This window comes from Plasmodium relictum (assembly GCF_900005765.1).
Source record: "Plasmodium relictum strain SGS1 genome assembly, chromosome: 7".
Lineage (NCBI taxonomy): Eukaryota > Apicomplexa > Aconoidasida > Haemosporida > Plasmodiidae > Plasmodium > Plasmodium relictum.
In genome coordinates, this window is record NC_041685.1 from 483476 (window position 1) to 502001 (window position 18526).

The window sequence follows — 18526 nt, forward strand, 5'->3', positions numbered from 1 at the left end:
TAAACATGAACAAAAAATTAATGCCAAAAAAAAAAAAAAATTATACATATTAAAATTAATGTAAATATTTAAAATATAAAAAAATTAATAGACAAATATATTTAACAAATGAAAAAAATGAAAAGAAAAAAAAAAAATTTTTAAATGAAAAACTATTCCGTTTTTTTATTTTAAACAATGACTAAAACATTATTATTTTAATTAAAAGAGATTTTAAAAATATTAAAATTCAAAATAAGCATAAAAAAGAAAAAAAAAATCAAATAAAGAAATATTAAGTAGAACCTTAAAAATTATGATTTTTCACTTAAATTTTTTTCTTTATTTAATTGTTTAGTTGCTACTTTACCCAAAGCGTTTTGAAAATATTCCACTTTTAATCTCAATGATCCTGGCCAATCATTATAATCGTCTATATCTTGGGGGGCTTTGCTGTTGTATTTCTTCATATTTTTAAACATTATTTTAGATACCTCATCATGAAATATGTTTATTTTTTCTTCTTCTGTTAAGTTAGCATGTTCTGGTTTATCTGGAGGATAAACTTTTGGTAACCAATAAGTTCTCAATTCCATACTTTGGTACTAAAAAAAAAAAAGATAGAAAAAAAATATATTCATTGAATAAAGAAAAAAGAAAAATTTAGAATAATATTTTATATTTTTTTCATTACATTTGCCGCAGATAAAAATATCCACCAAGTAAAAGGAAGAATGTCATAAGATGGATTAAAAAGATCATAGTCATAAATCAATAAAACTGGTGTTATTGGAAGCAAAGAAAAAAAGGCTCCCTTTTTCTGTTCAATTAATTGCATTCCATTTGAAGTAGTTCCTTCAGAAAAAATAACAAATGATGGATAATTGTTTTTTTTATCATTTACTAGTAACTGTCTTTCTTTAATACTTTCTAATGCCTTTTTCCTATCTTCTGATTTTTCTCTATAAACAAGTACACATTTTAAAGCTAGAACACTAGCTCCTATAAACCTATCTTTTCTTAACGATTTTTTTGCAACAAAACTACAAGCATGTTCACTTATAAAATAAAAAGGATCTAACGCAGATACATGATTTGATACTATATTCTTTGGCCATTCGTTATCACATAAATAGTGACTTTCTATTTTGTTTATACCGAAAATCCACAAAGAAAGTCTGCAAACCATTTTTAAGAATTTTAGATAAATTTCTAAAATAGAATTATCTTCATTTTCATCAGTATTTCTCAAAATAAAAGAAATTATAACTTTATATTAAAATTTATAAAAAAAAGAAAAAAAAAAAATTGAATTAAAAATTTTAAATTACTTATATATGTATAATTATAAAAATAAATACTTAGAGTGATTAAAAATTAGATATATAAATATATGCTTATTCTATATAATTTAATTATAAAAAATTAAACAGAACATTGCATATATACATTGTAGTAAATATATATATATATTATATATATTATGTATCTTTATTATATACCACAAAATGATAAATTAGTTACAGAGACAATGAATACTGCTACTAGTTTCCATGTTGCCTGATCATAAAAAAAAATAATGACAAAATTTTTTTTTGAAGAATTAAATAAAGAATATTACTCCTTTATTTGTTTTTCGTTTTTCGTTTTTCGTTTTTTTTTTTCCTATATAACCACAAAAATAACTCCATAAAGTAGGTTTCTATATTTCATGTGGATAAGATCATTCCGTTCGAAAGCTGTATAAGGATGTATATTTTTTTTGTTTGTATAATTTTTACATGATGAAATACTCTCTACTGGGAAATATTTCAGATCCAATTTTTTTAAGTTATAATAAACTCTAGTTGCATACAAAATTAGGAGGGTTAAATAAATTATTATCGTACAAAAATATATATGATAAAAATCCCATATCCATTTTTTAAAGAATATTTTATTCATAAATAATTTCACATGAAGAGCAAATATAATATGTGATACTATATGGTACTCAAATTTCCTAATCATTTTATTTCCTTTTTTATTCCTTTTTCTTAATTTTTTTTTTAATTTTGGATTATCTTACTTTACATGAATAAGGTTTTATATGTATAAATTTAATAATTTATCAGACAATTTTACTTTTTTAATCTTAACTTTACATTATATTTAATTATATGATATATAAAAAAAAATCAAAAAAAAAAAAAAAAAAAGCTAAAAAAAAAAAATAATATATTACAAAATTAAAAAGCTGTAAAAAATATGTAAAAAAAAAAAAAAAAAAGGCTATATATTTTTATATAAACGCATTATACTCCCATTTTATTGATATAATTTTATAATTATATTAACAGTCTATTTTTAAACACTTTAGATTAATAAAAAAAGATAAGAAAAACTATTTTTAATTATAATTTTTAAGAAAATGCAAGAAAAAAGGAAAAATAAGGAAAAAAAGATACAAAAATATATATATTTGATGATCTTTGTTTTTTACCCCCCCCATACTAATGTTTTAATAATATATATTTATTATAACTCATATTTCTGTAATGAAAAATCTTATTTCCTTCTGTAAAAATTATTTTTTTCACAAAAATATTTTGAAAAAATTTCTTGAAAATAAATATATTCGTACCTATATGATAAAGAACTAGGACAAAAAAAAATTTAACAAAATATTACAATTATAACTATAAGAAAAAAATGATAATTCTTTTTCTATCTATTTCTAAATATTTGCTGTGCATATGTATATCTACTATTCCTTTTTTTATATATGTTTAAAAAAAATTATTTTAAATTACATAAATATAAGGAATACATTTCCATAAAAAACAAATAATATAAATAGAATAATTTGACTTATTTTTAAATATATAAATAGATATATTTTTTTTCCTTTATATAAATATATATATGCATGTGCAATGTGTGTTTGCCATTTTTATATAATTATTTTTGAGTGAAATATATTTGTAATCATAAATAATAAAGGTGTATTAAAAAAATATAAATATATATGATAAAATCATATAAATAAAAATAATTAAAACTCTTATTAATTTTCTTTTATTTTTTCTACCTTTAATGGTTAAAGAAAAATAAAGTTAAAAAGTATTATATACATATATATATATAAAATTAAGTGGATATTTTACAGTTTAAAAATATTTTATAAATATTTGTTGAAACTAAAAATTTTTTAAAGTATTTTAATGAGGGAAACAAAAATGTGTAAAAGCATACATCTTCCTATCTTTTTTTTTAGATAGCATAATTATCCGAACGTGCTATGCAAACCATTTCTTTTTAATTACTTTAAGCATTTATTATGACATAAAAGATAAATATAAATAAAAATTTATTTTTTTATTGTATAACTTTTTATTTTATCATAGGAATTGAACACATTGAAAAAATATTTTTTGTCTATGAAATTTCTATTTTTTTAATTTACGAATATTAGAAATTTTTTTTTTTTTGTCTTCATATATTATTTTAACAACTCTATGAGTGCATATTTTTATTTTAATTTAATATATTACAAAAAAAAAAAAAAAAAATCCACATAAAAAAAAAAAAATATATACATATTTTTTTTCGTTTTAATTCTAGAATTAAAATATTTATCTCAATTTTTATTAGATCTTCATTTAATTTTTTTTTCTTGAATTACATTATGAAGTAACCTTAGAAGTGCATATATTTTTTTCTAATAATCTAGAAAAACATTTTAATTTCACTTATCTGGTATAAAGATGAAGCCTTTATTTTTGTTAAATAAAGATATGATAATATTAGACATTTTTCATTTTATTTAATACTAGTACTAATTTATGTTATTTTTTCAAAATTTTTTATAAACAATACAATAATTAGGTAATTTTATTTATAAAAGGTAAAAAAATGATTCATTTGATAGTGCAGGTTTTTTCTTTTAATTTTACAAACGCAGTATGTTTTTCATTTTTAATTTTTATAATTTTATTTTCATTTTATTCAAAAAATAAATATATGCATAAATTCAATAATAATAATAATATCTGCAAAAAAAAATATTATATAAACTCTCGCAAAAATAAAGGAGATATTTCGAAGAATTTAAGTAAAAAAACAAATAATTTGACTGATAATAAAGAGAATGATAATCTAAAATATGAGAAGAAATTTCTTTTTAAAAGGAAAAATAAATTTTTAAAAAAAATGAAGCAAAAATTATTTCATAATAATTTAACATATTATAATTTTAGATATATATTAGACTTTAATGTAAGTAAAAAAGCTAAAAAAAAAAAGAGGAAACTAGTCTATAGTATATCAAATGAAAAAAAAAAAAAAATAAATATAAAAAATAAGAATTTATATGAAAATAATATTGCACAAACTACCATAATAGAAGAGAAAGCTAAACCTTTCGCTATTTTTAATAATGAAAAAAAAGAAGATATAGAAAAAATGCTAGTAGATCTAAGAGATATTTATGATAATTTAAAAATTTTAGTTGACAATAGAGATTTAAAAGAGAAAAAAAAAACAAATTTATTTGCAGCAGCAAATATAAATAATGAAAAACCTTTAAAGAAAAATGCACATCCTTTAAATAATAATGAAGGATTAAATTATGAAAAAATGCATAATTGTGTGTATGAAAAGTTCAATAAAGAAAATATAACATCACATAAAAATGAAATAGAATCTTATATTTGTGATCTATTTAAAATATATAAAAAAATAGAATTATTAAAAGATACAAACACATATAAATATGTGTGTACGTTTAATGAATATTGTAATTTTCTATTAAATTTTAAAGTATTAGATTATTTAGATATATGTAGAAATAACAATATAGCTAAAGAAATAAGTACCAATCTAATACAAAAAGTAATTATCTACATGTGGAGAATTTAAAAAATATAATAAAATGTTCAGAAAACAAAAAAAAAAAATTGAGAAGTCTAAATATTAATTATGATTTTATACTAGTATTAACTTTTTCTTTTTTTTTCATTAAGTAAAAGAAGCAATTATAAATATTTTTTTTATTACTCTATAATGTTTTAAGTGTATATACATATGTTATTCTATTATATAAATGTTAAAAAAAAAAAAAAATTAACAATTCATTTTTCTGGTTATTCTTTTATCTTTTTTATTTTAAAATACATTTTTATATTGTAAATAAATCTTTTAAATTAAATTCTACAACATACATTGATTTACTAGGAGACACTTTTCTAATCTGAGAAAAAAAAGAAAAAAAAAAGTATATATATATAAATTTAATCATTTACAAATTTAAGATATAAATTGTTTAATATGTTCAAAATATAATTATAATAATTTTACTTCGGTGATTTTCATTTCTTTTGGTTTATATTGTAGATGCAATAAAATATTTTTTTCTGCATATTCATAAAAGAATTCAGGTTTCGAAAAGTAATAACAATGAATAAAAATATTTCTTATTTCTTCATTTTCCTTTTTTTTTAAATTCTTGAAAACATCAAGAAATTCTAATGCTGTTTTTGGCAAATTCATTAATATATGGATATCATTATAAATATTTAAATTTATATCTATTTTAAATAATTCTTGATTTTTAATATCATCTGTATTTTCATCAGAAATTTTATGATTTTTATATTTATTTTCAAATATATTGCATAAATCTTCCTTACTCTCAAAGTTCATTTTTTTGCAATTATTGTATGTATTATTTATATCTGATGTTATAATTGATTTAAAATTATCATTACATATATAATTATTCATTATATTATTTTCATTTGTATACTTATTATTTAAATTATATTCACCAATATTATTATTCCTATCATTATTGTTAAGGTTTTCTTTTGTTTTTTTATCATTTAAAATATTTGTATTTTTATTACTATTAGATAAATAATTTATTTCAATGTTTTTCTTATTGTTTTTATCTAAATGACTTTTTTTTTTTTTTTTTTCATCTACAGTATTTTGATTTTTGTTATTTATAAAATCGATTGATATGTTATTCATATTTTGTTTATCAATAAACATTGTTAATAGAGTAGTGTTTTTTGAGAAAATGTTTAAATTAAATAAATTTTCAAGGAATTTTCTTCCTTCTAAATTATAAGTTAGTATATTCTTTTTTTTATTTAACTTTATATTTATATTCATATAACCATAAGCGTGTTCATTAATATCATTTGAAAAGCATAGACAATTTTTTTTACTTAATAATAAACTAAATATACCAACTCCTCCAAAAACATCAATAACAATAGAATTATTATCAACTAAATTAAATATTCGATCCCTTTCTTTTTTTAATTTAGAGTTCCAATATACTAATTCATAATTTAATTTTACTTTAATATTATTTTCTTTTAATTCTGTAATATAATTTTCTTCACCAGCTAAAAGTTCAATATTAAATGTCCTATGTACATTATTTAAAATATCTTTTTTATTTATTACAGTTTTAATGCTTTTATTTTTATCTAAAATTATTTCAGCAATTAACTTTTTACAATCTTTTAATTTGTCACAAAAATTTAAATGTGCTATATGTCCTATTATTTCAAATTTATGAATTATTTCATTTATAGAAGGAAATATTTTTTTTAAAACTTCTGATGTATTCATATTATCATAACCAAAATATAATGTTACTAGTTTTAATTTTATATTTTCATTTTTTATCAATGTAAATAATTCTTTTATATATTCTAATTTATTTGTATTATATATATTTTCTAAATTTTTTTTTTTATTGATTATTTCTTCATCACTTAAATTATAAATATCACTTTCTAAATTATTAGCATTATATTCATTTTCAATAGACAAATTTTCTGTAAATATTTTATTTATACTTTCAAGGGTAATGCATTTATCATATTTTATTAATTCCTCAACAATTTTATTAAAATAATCATTTAAAGGTATTAATCTATAATCATCTTCATTATTATTTGACTTATTTTCATCGGAATTATAAGAGTTAGTACTTTTCTTATTAATATCATTGATTTGCAAATTTTGATTATTTCTTTTTAAATCTCCTAAATAATTATAAATATAACTTAAAATATTTTCATTTTCTTCAAGAAAAGAATCTTTATATTCTTTAAAATTTAAAACAGATGGAAATTTATATATATCTAATAACCAAAATTTTGCATATTTATTTTTTAGTATTTTATTTACTTTATATTTATTTAACAATAAGCAATAAGCCTTTTTTTCATACTTCAACTTTTCTTTTACATCATTTAGATTTTGTATATTTAAGGAACTCATACTTTGAAATGTATATATATTCTTATTTGTTTTTATTAAAAAAGCATAATTATAATACAAAAGATACAATAAAAAAAAATTTTTTAAAAACATTAAACATATTTTAAAACTAATACAAAATAAAACTAACTTGAACAACTGTAAAAAAAAAAAAAGAACCAGATCAAAATTTACCAGAAAAAACAATTAAATAAATAATATATATATATAATGTGAATTAATAAATATAAAAAGAGCTAATGCATAAATTAAAGATATCAAATAAGAAAAAAATACAATTGAAATGAAACAGTTTATATAAAATTTAATTAAACATTTTTTTTTTTGTTTTATTTAAAAATTAAAATATAGAATGAAGAATTTGAAAAATAAATTATAATTAATTACGAACATATTTTTATCTTAATAGAGGAATATAAAAATTAATTTAAATTACTATATTAAAAAAAGAAAATAAAAAATTTTGTGAGATTTCTTCTAAATTTAAAATTTATATAATTTTATTAAAATAGCTATATGAATTTCTTATATTTATTTTATTTCTTCATAAAATAAAATGGAAGTTTTAATAGCTTTATTTTAATGATTCTTTTATTACTTTTTATAAATTTTTTATATATAGAAATTTGTATATTTTTGACGGTCCCATGATAATTATTATTTCTTTTTTTATGATATTAGAATATTTTTATATAACAATTTTATTCAGTTTTATATGTGCATTCAATTAAAGTTAATATTTAATTTCCTTTTTTTTTTTTATTAAATAAAAAACAGAAAGTGAGTTATTTCATATTAAAATAATTTCTATAGAATTATATTAATTATTGAAGTTGTAGAAATATTTTTACTCCAAAAAAAAAAAAAAATAAAATAAAACGATACACATACAAATGTATGTGCATAACATATAGACGTATGAAAATATTTTTATGTAGAATATATATTTTTTTAAAAGAAAAATTTTCCTTTAAAATACTTTTATTTTGTTTCATACACATAATAAGATTTTATGAAAATAAACTAAAATAATTTTTTCTATGTATAATAAAAATTATACAAAGAAAAATCAGAATTTTATAGGATTAATAAAGTATAAGTGAAAAATAAGGTACAATGAAATTCTTCATTCGCAAATATATTTTATTAAAGATGATATATATGAAATAAGAAATACAGAAGCACTTTTCTATATATTTTATGAATATTAAAGGGAAAATTAATATATAATAATACATTTAAAAAATACCATAATTTTTTCATGTATACATATATATATATATATAAAATATTTTACTATTAATATAGCTTATTACTTCAAAAAACAATATTTTTTTATTTTTTCTATCGTAATAATCAGAATTCTCATCATATGCAATAATTTTATATATTAAAAATATTACTATTGTATCTAATAAGTATATACATAACCAAAGAGGGAATAGTATTTTCTTTTATTTCAACTTAGTAATTCTATTTATTTCATAAAAATAATTTCTGCATATTAAGTGCACCGTAGTATGTGAATAAATATTTATATTTATCTTACTATTAATTTATAGAAATGAAATTTAAATTCACTAGATATATACAGAGAAAATATAAGAATATAAATAGAATAAACTAAATTGAAAACTAAATATAATATAATAGATATTAAAAAGGAATCTATATGCATCTTATAAATTATATTTATATTTTTTTTTCTAAAGTATTATTTTAAAAAAATAAAAAATAAAGGAAGATACGAAATTAAATTTACCTTATGTAAATTTTTGAATAATTATAAATGTACTATATACAAATTTTTACAAATATTTTTATTTGTATTTAAAGTGCTTCATGAATTTTTCTTCTATATGAAAATTATAAATTTCAACTTATTATTTTTTAGTTTTGATTTATTAAATATTAATTCTACTTTATTATTGAAATTTTAAAAATAATAAATATGTATATATATATATATACATATTTTAATGAATTATATATTTGCTTGTAGAATAAAAATAATTAGTTAATTCTCTTCTATAAATACGTAGCACTATTATAGCATATTCGTTTTTTTAAGAAATACAACATACTTTCCTAATCATTAATACAAAAAATTTAGTTTTTATAAGTTTTTTAACTTTTAAAAAAGCATTTCACTTTATACTATTATTTATGAATTACTATTTTTTGTGTATGTTTTAGTATTTTTTTAACATTATTTTTTACTAAAAATGTGAATATTTAAGTACACACACAGATTTCATATGAAACAATAAAAAAAAAAATAAATAAATAAAATAATGAAATTTAAATGAATAGCATAATTATTTTATTTTATTATTTATATAAACAAATTCATGAAAATTATCTGCAATAAATAAAAGAAAAAAAAAAAACCTAAGGTCAGGAGAAGATATTATTAGTCTATTAATTTTTTTATATTTTTTTTATTTGTTTTTGTTATTTTTTATTTTTTGGTTTTTGTTTTTTGTTTTTTTTTTTTTTTAATGTACTAATATTTAGTAATTATTAGTGCACAAACTGAAAATAATTTAAATAAGTATTCATTTATTATTATTATTATATATATATATATATTTACTTATATTTTTATATACATACACACATATATATTATTTTTTGTTACAAAAATTGTCAAATATATACCTTGAGATATTCTATAATTTTGTTGAAGTATAATTTTTTTTTTTTAGAACAACTAAAATATAAAAATATTTTGTCTTTTTTTTATTTATATAAAGTATTATTTTATGTATTATTTTAATAATTCTTTTTGTAGTTGTTCAAATATTTTTTTGCTATTAATTCTTTTTTGGTTGTAATTTTTTCTTTTTTATATTGTGAAAATAATATTATTTTGTATATATTTTTCTAGAATCATCTATTCTATTTTTATTTTTTTTTAAATTATTTGATAAAGTAAATTGAAAATGTCAAACGCTGGTGTTACAGATTTAAGTTGGCTACCTTCAGATGCAGATGGTTAATTATTTTTTTTTTTCATTATAATTATTATAAAAAAAAAATATATACCATTTTTATTCAATAAAAGTCACTTAAATACTTTTTTTTATTATTCTTCTATTTAATACATTAACATATTTTTCTCAATTAAATAATATATATAAAAATAAATTTTATTTATATATTTAATTTTTTTTTTTCTTTATTCTTTTTTTAGAGCAATTAGCATTAGGTTTTAAAATAGTAACAAATGCATATAAGACAAGAGTTAACTCACAAGAAGCAGAAATAAGATCATTAAAAGGACAGTTAACAGAAAAACAGGATCAGGTTCTATCTATTTTCATTTTGATATTGTCATTTTTTAATTATACTTTATAAAATATTGAATTATATTTTAACATTTCTGTAATTTTCTTTTTATAAATAATCATAATATACTTGTCTTATCATATTTTTAGTTATCATCAATTCAAAAAAAATACAGTAATCTTGAGGTTCAATTGATAGAAGCAACACAAAGAGGAAATCAACTAGCCGATGAAAACAAACAATTAATTAACACTATTAAAAAAGTAAAAACTTTAAAAAATTCCATAGATAAAAAATAGAATACATTTAAATAAATGACTATCTAAAAATATTGAAAAAAATATCATAAAATCATTGTAAATATATAATTATTATATAATTAAAATGCTTGTGCTATAAATTAGAAAAAAAAAATGGATAATGGAAAAAAATCAATTTATAAAAAGACTTTCTTTTTATTTATATTTTATGAATGATTCTATGTAGATGATAAATTAACAAACAATATTTTTTAATTTTATACAAAAATGTTTTATATATGTTTTTTATATTTTTAGTTGAATAGAGATATTGATAGATTAGAAAATCTAAAAAAAGCGGTTCTTAATTCTATTCAAGAAGAGCATGAAGTAGAGGATGCACATAAAGTAATATAAAAAACATGTGTATATTTATTATATAATTTTTTTTGCTTTTCATTTTTCGTTTGAGGATAATTAATATATTTTAGTTTTATTACTTTCTTTTTTTTTTTTTTTTTTTTTTTATAATGGGAAATAAATAAATAAATAAATAAATAAATAAATAAATAAATAAATAAATATATATATATATATATATATATATATATATATATATATATATATAGTCCTGTAACTTTATGTTGCACTATTTTTCTCAGCATACAAATATATAATACTTTTACATTTTTATTTTGTATTTGTACATATAAGTATATAATTAGAATTTACATGCTTAATAAAATTGTTTCTTTTATAAGATATTTGATAGTTATTAAAAGAATAGAACTTAATAAGAAAAAAATATATTTTTTTCTTAATATTATTAAAAAATTATATATAAAAAATTAGAAATAATTGAATAAATTTCATGTATTATTCTAAATTATTATATGTTTACAACAATTCTAAGATAATTAAATTTATTTTACATTTATATATATCTTTGTTATAAAATATTTATGTATATCTATTTTCATAAAAATTATATTCAAATTGGATCTTATATATATATATATATATATTTATTTTCTTTATATTCATTTTTTTTATTTTTTTTTTTTTTTTAGTATTATTCTGCCGATGATATGTTACAAACAACAGCACCGAGAACTATGCTAGAAATTAATGGAAACGAAGATGCTTGTCAAAGTATAATAAATAAAATAGTTAATTCTGATACACAAAATATTATCAATGGGAATTTTAACACACCTTATTTAGGAAATGTGTAATTTCAAAAGAAGAAATAATTTTTATATTTTTTTTTTACATTTTTTTTATATAATTTTTTAAAAATATAAATTATTTATGAATATCTTTTTTTTTTTTCTTTTCTTAATTGCTGTTTTAAAAATGAATAAAAATGAAACATAGTTTTATATGAGATATTTTTATTTGTTATTTTTTTTTTTTATAAAACTTTAAATAATTTTAATATTTTTTAAATAGATCTTTAAATGAAAAAAATTCAGATGGTAGAGCTTTTTTTCGCAATGCTAGAAGTCGTTTAACTTACGAACAATTTAATCAATTTTTAAGTAATATAAAAAAACTTAATAATCATCAACAAAAAAGAGAAGAAACACTAAAAAAAGCTCAAGCAATATTTGGAGAAAGTAATTCAGATTTATACGAAGAATTTAAAGTACTTATATCAAAGCATTCTTAAAATATAAATATTGTGTAATTTTTTAAAATAATAAAATGAAATTATTTTCATTTTTTATTTTTTTTTTTTTTTTTTTTTTTTTTTTTTTTATACATACTAATTTTATAATGTATTATAATTTTCAACTAAATTTTTCTAATTTCTACAAAATTATTATATTGAAAAAAAATTATCCAAAAAAATAAGCAATTATTTATATTAGAAAAAACATTTTATTTTCATTTTATTTTATGAATATATTTTTATAATTTTCTAAATGAAATTAAGAAATGTTTCAATAAATAAGAATTATGAGCTCTATTTTTTTTTTAATAATTTTAATAAATGATAAAAAATACAATTATTATTATAAAATATAGGTTTAAAAAAACTTAATTTTATAAAATGTACATTTATATTTTATGTACGTAATATATATTAAAAAATAAAATATGAAAGCGAAATTTCAAAAAGATCTCATTTATACATATATATTTTTTTTATTTGTTAGAATTTTAAAAATATTAAAACATACTAATATTGAAAATTATTAAATAATATTAAAAAAATTACAAAAAATAATTAAAAAAAAATTTTATATTTTAAAATATAATTAAAAGTATAAAAACTATTTACAATATATATACTGTAAATTATATTTTTCTTAATATTCTACTTAAGACACCTCTGTCTCCAGAATTTTTTTTTTTTTGTTTATTTTCGCTTATTTCTTTTTTTTGAGCAGTTGCACATACTTTACTTTGCTCCATGTTTAAAAAATTATGTGTATTAGTATAATTTTTTTCGTTTTGCTGACTATCATTATTCTGCAAAGAGTTATTTTTCACTTCAATGTTATATTCATTTTTAAAACTTATTTTGGTACTTGGATGTTGAAAATTTTTAAAATAGTTATTACTTTGATCATTTAAAGTGTCTATGGTATTAATAATTGGTTCTACATCATAATTAATTGAATGTAACTTTTGTTTTTTAGGATACGTATTTTTAAATTCCTTTTTATTATTTAAATCATTTAAAATATTATTTTGACAACACTTATCATTTTCAATCTTGTCTTTGTTGTTTTCTTCAACTAAAGCAAGATCATTTTTAAAATTCTCTTCTAATGTGTAATTACCTTCTTTAAAAACTGTATTATTCTCAAATACATTATTAATTTTATTTTTTTCTAATTTAGTTGTATTTTCATAGTTACAGAATTCATCCTTGTTACTGTTATCTGCACCATTATTACATACTACATTACTATTTTTTTTAGTAGGATCAATGATACTTTTAGATGTTTGAAAAAAATTTAAATTTTTATTATCATAATCATGTATTAAAGATTTATATATTTCATGAATACTGTTATTTAAACTTATATCGTTGCAATGATTCATGTGATAAGCAGTATAAATTGTACTTTCTCTTAAATCGTTAATATTATTTTCTATGTTTTGAAAATTTTCTAGGTTCTCATTATCTATTTCCTCATCTTTTTTGTAATTATTAATATTTCCCTCTTTATTTAAAATATCAGATAATAATACATTTTTTCTATTTTTCATAAGTTTATTTTTATTTTCATGCTCATTACTCTTCATTTTTAAAGTTGCATACATAAATTTTTCTTTATTTTTTTTATAAGTTTCATAAGTCATTAAAATTTCATTTTCCTGATCCTCTATAGCTTGATTTTTTTCCTCATTATTATTTATATTATCATTCAAATTATTTATGTGATTATTACTACTGTTTCTATTATAACCATTTTCATTTCTTAAATTAAAAATATTTTTTTCTTCTTCAAAATTTATATCTTTTTTCTTTATAACTTCATTTTTATTACTATTTCCTAAATCTGCATTGGCTATTTCTTCATTACCATTCTTTGCAAAATTTTCATACTCATTTAATTCATATTTAAAATTATTTCTATTTATATCTTTATTGTTAGCATTATTATTCAAATACTCACTTTTTTTTTCTGAACATTTGATGCCATAATTTAATTTAGTACTTTCATTGTCCTGCTTATTCATTTTTTCTATTTTATTCCTACTTTTACACAAATTCTCACTTTTATTATTTTCTAAGTTTTCCACTTCATTACTATTGTTATTAATAAAAACCCCACTCTCATTTAAATTACTTATAAATGAGTTAGATGAAACTAATGAGTAATCATTATTATCTATATTTGATTCCTTCCAGTTTTGCATAAATATTGAATATAAATCTTCCTCTTTTATTTTTTCTATTTCTTTTTCTTCTTTAGTTATATTATTTATTATTTTCTTATAATTGTTTTCATCGAAATTTAAGATATCATTTTTTATTTGATTTGATATAGTTTCTTTTTCTATTTTTTTTTTCTCTTTTTCTTTTTCTTTTTTTTTTCCTTTTTCCTTTTCCTGTTCTTTCTCTTTAATTTTTCTTTTTCTCTTTTCTTCTTCGTTATTATAGTTGATATCAATTTTCTTCTCTATTGAATTTAATCTATTTTTCCTTTTTTTCATCCTTACATCAACTGAATTATCACTATAACATGATGAATATAATTTAAAATTCCTGTAAGCGTTATTATAATCATTTTTATAATAGTCTACATAATTATTATTGAAAAATGTATCATACATTTTTTTCCTGTGATCATAATGATATTTATTTTTATTATGAACTAAAGAACTTTTACGTATTTTACTTTTTTCCTTTTCATCATACATTCTATTGGGGTAATTTAAATAATTTTCTTTATAAATTTTTTCATTTAATTTGTAATAATTCTTATAATCAAAATTATCATATACATTTTTATTTTCGTTATTTCTAAAATATCCTTTAGAAGTGACTTTATAAATATTTTCCTCATCATTGTATAAATTGTGTTCATTATTTTCATATAAATTATTAAAATTGTATTTTACAAAATCTTTATTTTTAAAGTAATCCACATTAGAATATTTGTGAATATTATTAAATTGAAGAATTACATTTTTTAATTTTATATTTTCTGATAATAAAAAGCTATTTTTTTCTCTTTCTTTTTCAAATATAATATTAAATTCATATAATTTATTATTTAATTCTTTCTCAATAGATAATTTGAAATCTAATTTTTTTTTTAAATCATCATTTAATTCATTATACTCTTTATTTTTGTTCATTAAATTCTTATTGCTTAATTCATGATTTTCTATTAGACTTCTAAGTTCATTTATTTCTTTTATATTTTTTTTTTCTTTATTTTCATAAAAAATTTCCTTCTTTTCTAACTCATTTTTTAAGCTGTTTTGGACTTGTTCAATTTCCTCTTCCTATATTAAAAAATGTATGTATGTATGTATGTATGTATGTGAATGTATATATATTTTAATTGAAAATGCTTTGTTTTTATATAAAATAAATAATTCTCTTTTTTTATCTTCTTATCATTACCTTATTAGTAAGAAGAAATTTTAATGTTTTGTTTTTTTTTACTTCTTCCAAATATTTTTTTTTATATTTTTTTAATTTTTTAATTAATTCTGCATTAGTTTTCTGTAAAAAACTTATTTTTTTAACAGAATCTTTGTTTATATTCTTTACATGATTTAAATTACTTTCTTCATTAACATCAGAGCTATTCGAATACATTTTATTTTCGTTTAATACACTTCTTTTCATTAATATGTGATTGAGATTTTTTGCTTTTACTCTTTTATTTTTAAATTTATTTATTTTCTTTTTGTTTAAAAGATTATTTGTATTCATATGTGTTAAATCAGAATAGCATAATTCATTCGACAAATACATACTAGAATTTTCTGAACTTTTACTTTTTTCCGAAAAAAATTCTTTTGAAGAATTCCATGAGGAAGAAGACGTATAGTTTTCTTTATTTTTTTTCCTTATTTTTTTTGATTTAATACTATAATCATCATTATTATTAGTACTGATCTTATTTTTTTTTTTTTTTTCATCTATTTTTTTTTCACTTAGTTGTATATGCTTTAATCGATTTATTAAAAATTGTAATTTATCATTTTTTTCGCAAAATAATGAATAAATTTTAAATAACAATTGGAAAACAAAATCAGTGAAATTCAAGAGGCTATTTTGAATATTTATTTTAAACCGAGAAATTTTTAATTCTTGATCATTTTTCATTTTAATTATATTATCTTCATATTTCCTTATTATATCATTAAAAGTTTTTTTTTCTTCATTTAAATTATTTATAACCATATTTTTTTCATTTATTTTTTCTTTCAAAAGCAAATTGTTTTTTACAAAATCCTTCTTTAGTCTTTGTAAAAAATTAGTCATATATATTTCGTTTGTTTGTTTTTCTATTTTTAGCTTTAGTATATCTTTAAAAACATTATTAATATTATTAAAAGAATAGAGTTCACCATTGCACTTGTTACATAAAATTTTTTTAGTTTTGTTTATAAAAACTTCTTGTATAGTTAAAATAAGCATCAATCCTTTTTTGCTAACGGATTCAAAAATATTTTTATTCTTACTTTCAAATTCATTTTTAAAATTATTTATTGTATTAATAAAAGAAAATGTACTGTTATCTTCCTTGTTCAAATAGTATAAATTTGAATTAGAATCATTTAACTTATAAGATTCGAACTCATTGAAACTATTTACTATTTTTGAAAAATCTTTATTGTTACTTTTGTATGTATTTTCATGATATAATTTTGTTATATCATTTTTGTCAGATAATAAATCTATATCTAAAACAAAATTAGAGGAATTGATATTATTCATATAATTTTCATTTTCACTATTTTTTAAAACACTTACATTCAGTTGTATTTTTTTTTTATTTGATGTATTAAGATAGATATCACTATAATTATTTTGTCTATTAGAATCATTATCATTATTGTTATTTTCATCATTAGCATTATTACTATTGTTAATGTAACTAGTACTATTAAAAATATCGTTGTTATTATTTTGATTGATATTAGCAGTAGAAGAAGTGTTAGTGCTATGTTTTAAACATGTATGTAACTTTTCATTTATTAAATTAATATTGCTTTTAAACATATCTTGAGAAGTTTTTATATTTACTTTTTCTTTATTTAATTCAATACTGATAATTTCATTTTCTTCCTTACATGAATTTATTAAACTGTCATTTGTATTCTTTTTTTTTTCATCATCTGTCAAATGAAATAGCTGATTACTATTGCTTTGACTATCTATGTTACTTTTTTCATCCTTTTCATTATTTTCATTAATATCATTTTTATTATTACCATTAATAGAAGAATATATTTCTAAGATATCATTTTCTTTTTCTCTTTTACTATCCAAGTTAATGATATTATTTATGTTCACTTCTGTATTAGCTTTTAAGTCTTGTTTTATTTCTTTATTTATTCTATTTGTCAAGAAATTATTTAAATTATCATTATCATTTTTACTCATTAGTAAAAGAAATTAAATTCATTGCATAATTTTTAAATTTAAGGATTACAATATATTATTCCAAAAAAGAGGAAATGAAATTAAGTGTGGAGTTATTAAATTTATAAAAAAAAAAATAAAATATTTATATGATTTTAATGATGAAAAAATTAAAAGGATAAGTTTTTTAAAAAAAAATTATGAAATAGACAGAAAAAATGTTTTTTTTTTTGAATAACTATTAAGAAGATAATAATTCTATAAATAATTTTAAAAAAACATTTATATATATCTAAATATTACACTTTAAGTAAAAAAAAAAAAAATGAAATACAAACTTTTAATTTTTTTTTTTGCTCAAAAAAAATTTTAGAACAATTATTTAAAAAGAAAAAAGGAATTTCTATTATTAAAAAACAATTTTTAATTTTTTTTTCTTTATTTGATATGTAAGAAAACTTATCTTTAATTAATTGTTATTTTGCAATTCTTTTTTCATTAATATTTTTAAATTTACAAAATAAGTATATTGTTTCATTAATGTCTCGACTTTTTTTTTCATATCTTCGAATAGATGTTTTTGAATAATATTTTAATAGATTCATGTTTATTATAATTCAAAATAAAAATAAAATTATTTTATTTTTTTTTCTTTAATTATTTATAA

At 17.1% G+C, this 18526-nt stretch overlaps 5 protein-coding genes across 5 annotated transcripts; 2 read left to right on the top strand and 3 right to left on the bottom strand.

The window, feature by feature from the left end:
- Positions 1 to 293: 293 nt before the first annotated feature.
- Positions 294 to 1989, bottom strand: PRELSG_0711600 (phospholipid or glycerol acyltransferase, putative; the record flags this gene model as incomplete). The annotated part of the gene is made up of 4 exons (XM_028675807.1): positions 294 to 584; positions 674 to 1248; positions 1482 to 1539; positions 1654 to 1989. 4 exons carry the CDS (start codon positions 1987 to 1989, stop codon positions 294 to 296), a joined length of 1260 nt encoding a protein of 419 aa, XP_028532359.1.
- A 1884-nt stretch (positions 1990 to 3873) lies between these two features.
- Positions 3874 to 4878, top strand: PRELSG_0711700 (hypothetical protein; the record flags this gene model as incomplete). The annotated part of the gene is made up of 1 exon (XM_028675808.1): positions 3874 to 4878. The coding sequence occupies one exon, from the start codon at positions 3874 to 3876 to the stop codon at positions 4876 to 4878; it is 1005 nt and encodes a 334-aa protein (XP_028532360.1).
- A 259-nt stretch (positions 4879 to 5137) lies between these two features.
- Positions 5138 to 7353, bottom strand: PRELSG_0711800 (met-10+ like protein, putative; the record flags this gene model as incomplete). The annotated part of the gene is made up of 2 exons (XM_028675809.1): positions 5138 to 5209; positions 5317 to 7353. 2 exons carry the CDS (start codon positions 7351 to 7353, stop codon positions 5138 to 5140), a joined length of 2109 nt encoding a protein of 702 aa, XP_028532361.1.
- A 2852-nt stretch (positions 7354 to 10205) lies between these two features.
- PRELSG_0711900 (conserved Plasmodium protein, unknown function) lies at positions 10206 to 12462 on the top strand (the record flags this gene model as incomplete). The annotated part of the gene is made up of 6 exons (XM_028675810.1): positions 10206 to 10257; positions 10457 to 10569; positions 10701 to 10814; positions 11109 to 11198; positions 11861 to 12021; positions 12243 to 12462. The coding sequence occupies 6 exons, from the start codon at positions 10206 to 10208 to the stop codon at positions 12460 to 12462; spliced, it is 750 nt and encodes a 249-aa protein (XP_028532362.1).
- Positions 12463 to 13094: 632 nt separating this feature from the next.
- On the bottom strand, positions 13095 to 17880 carry PRELSG_0712000 (conserved Plasmodium protein, unknown function; the record flags this gene model as incomplete). Its single annotated transcript, XM_028675811.1, has 2 exons — positions 13095 to 15764; positions 15886 to 17880. The coding sequence occupies 2 exons, from the start codon at positions 17878 to 17880 to the stop codon at positions 13095 to 13097; spliced, it is 4665 nt and encodes a 1554-aa protein (XP_028532363.1).
- Positions 17881 to 18526: the final 646 nt, after the last annotated feature.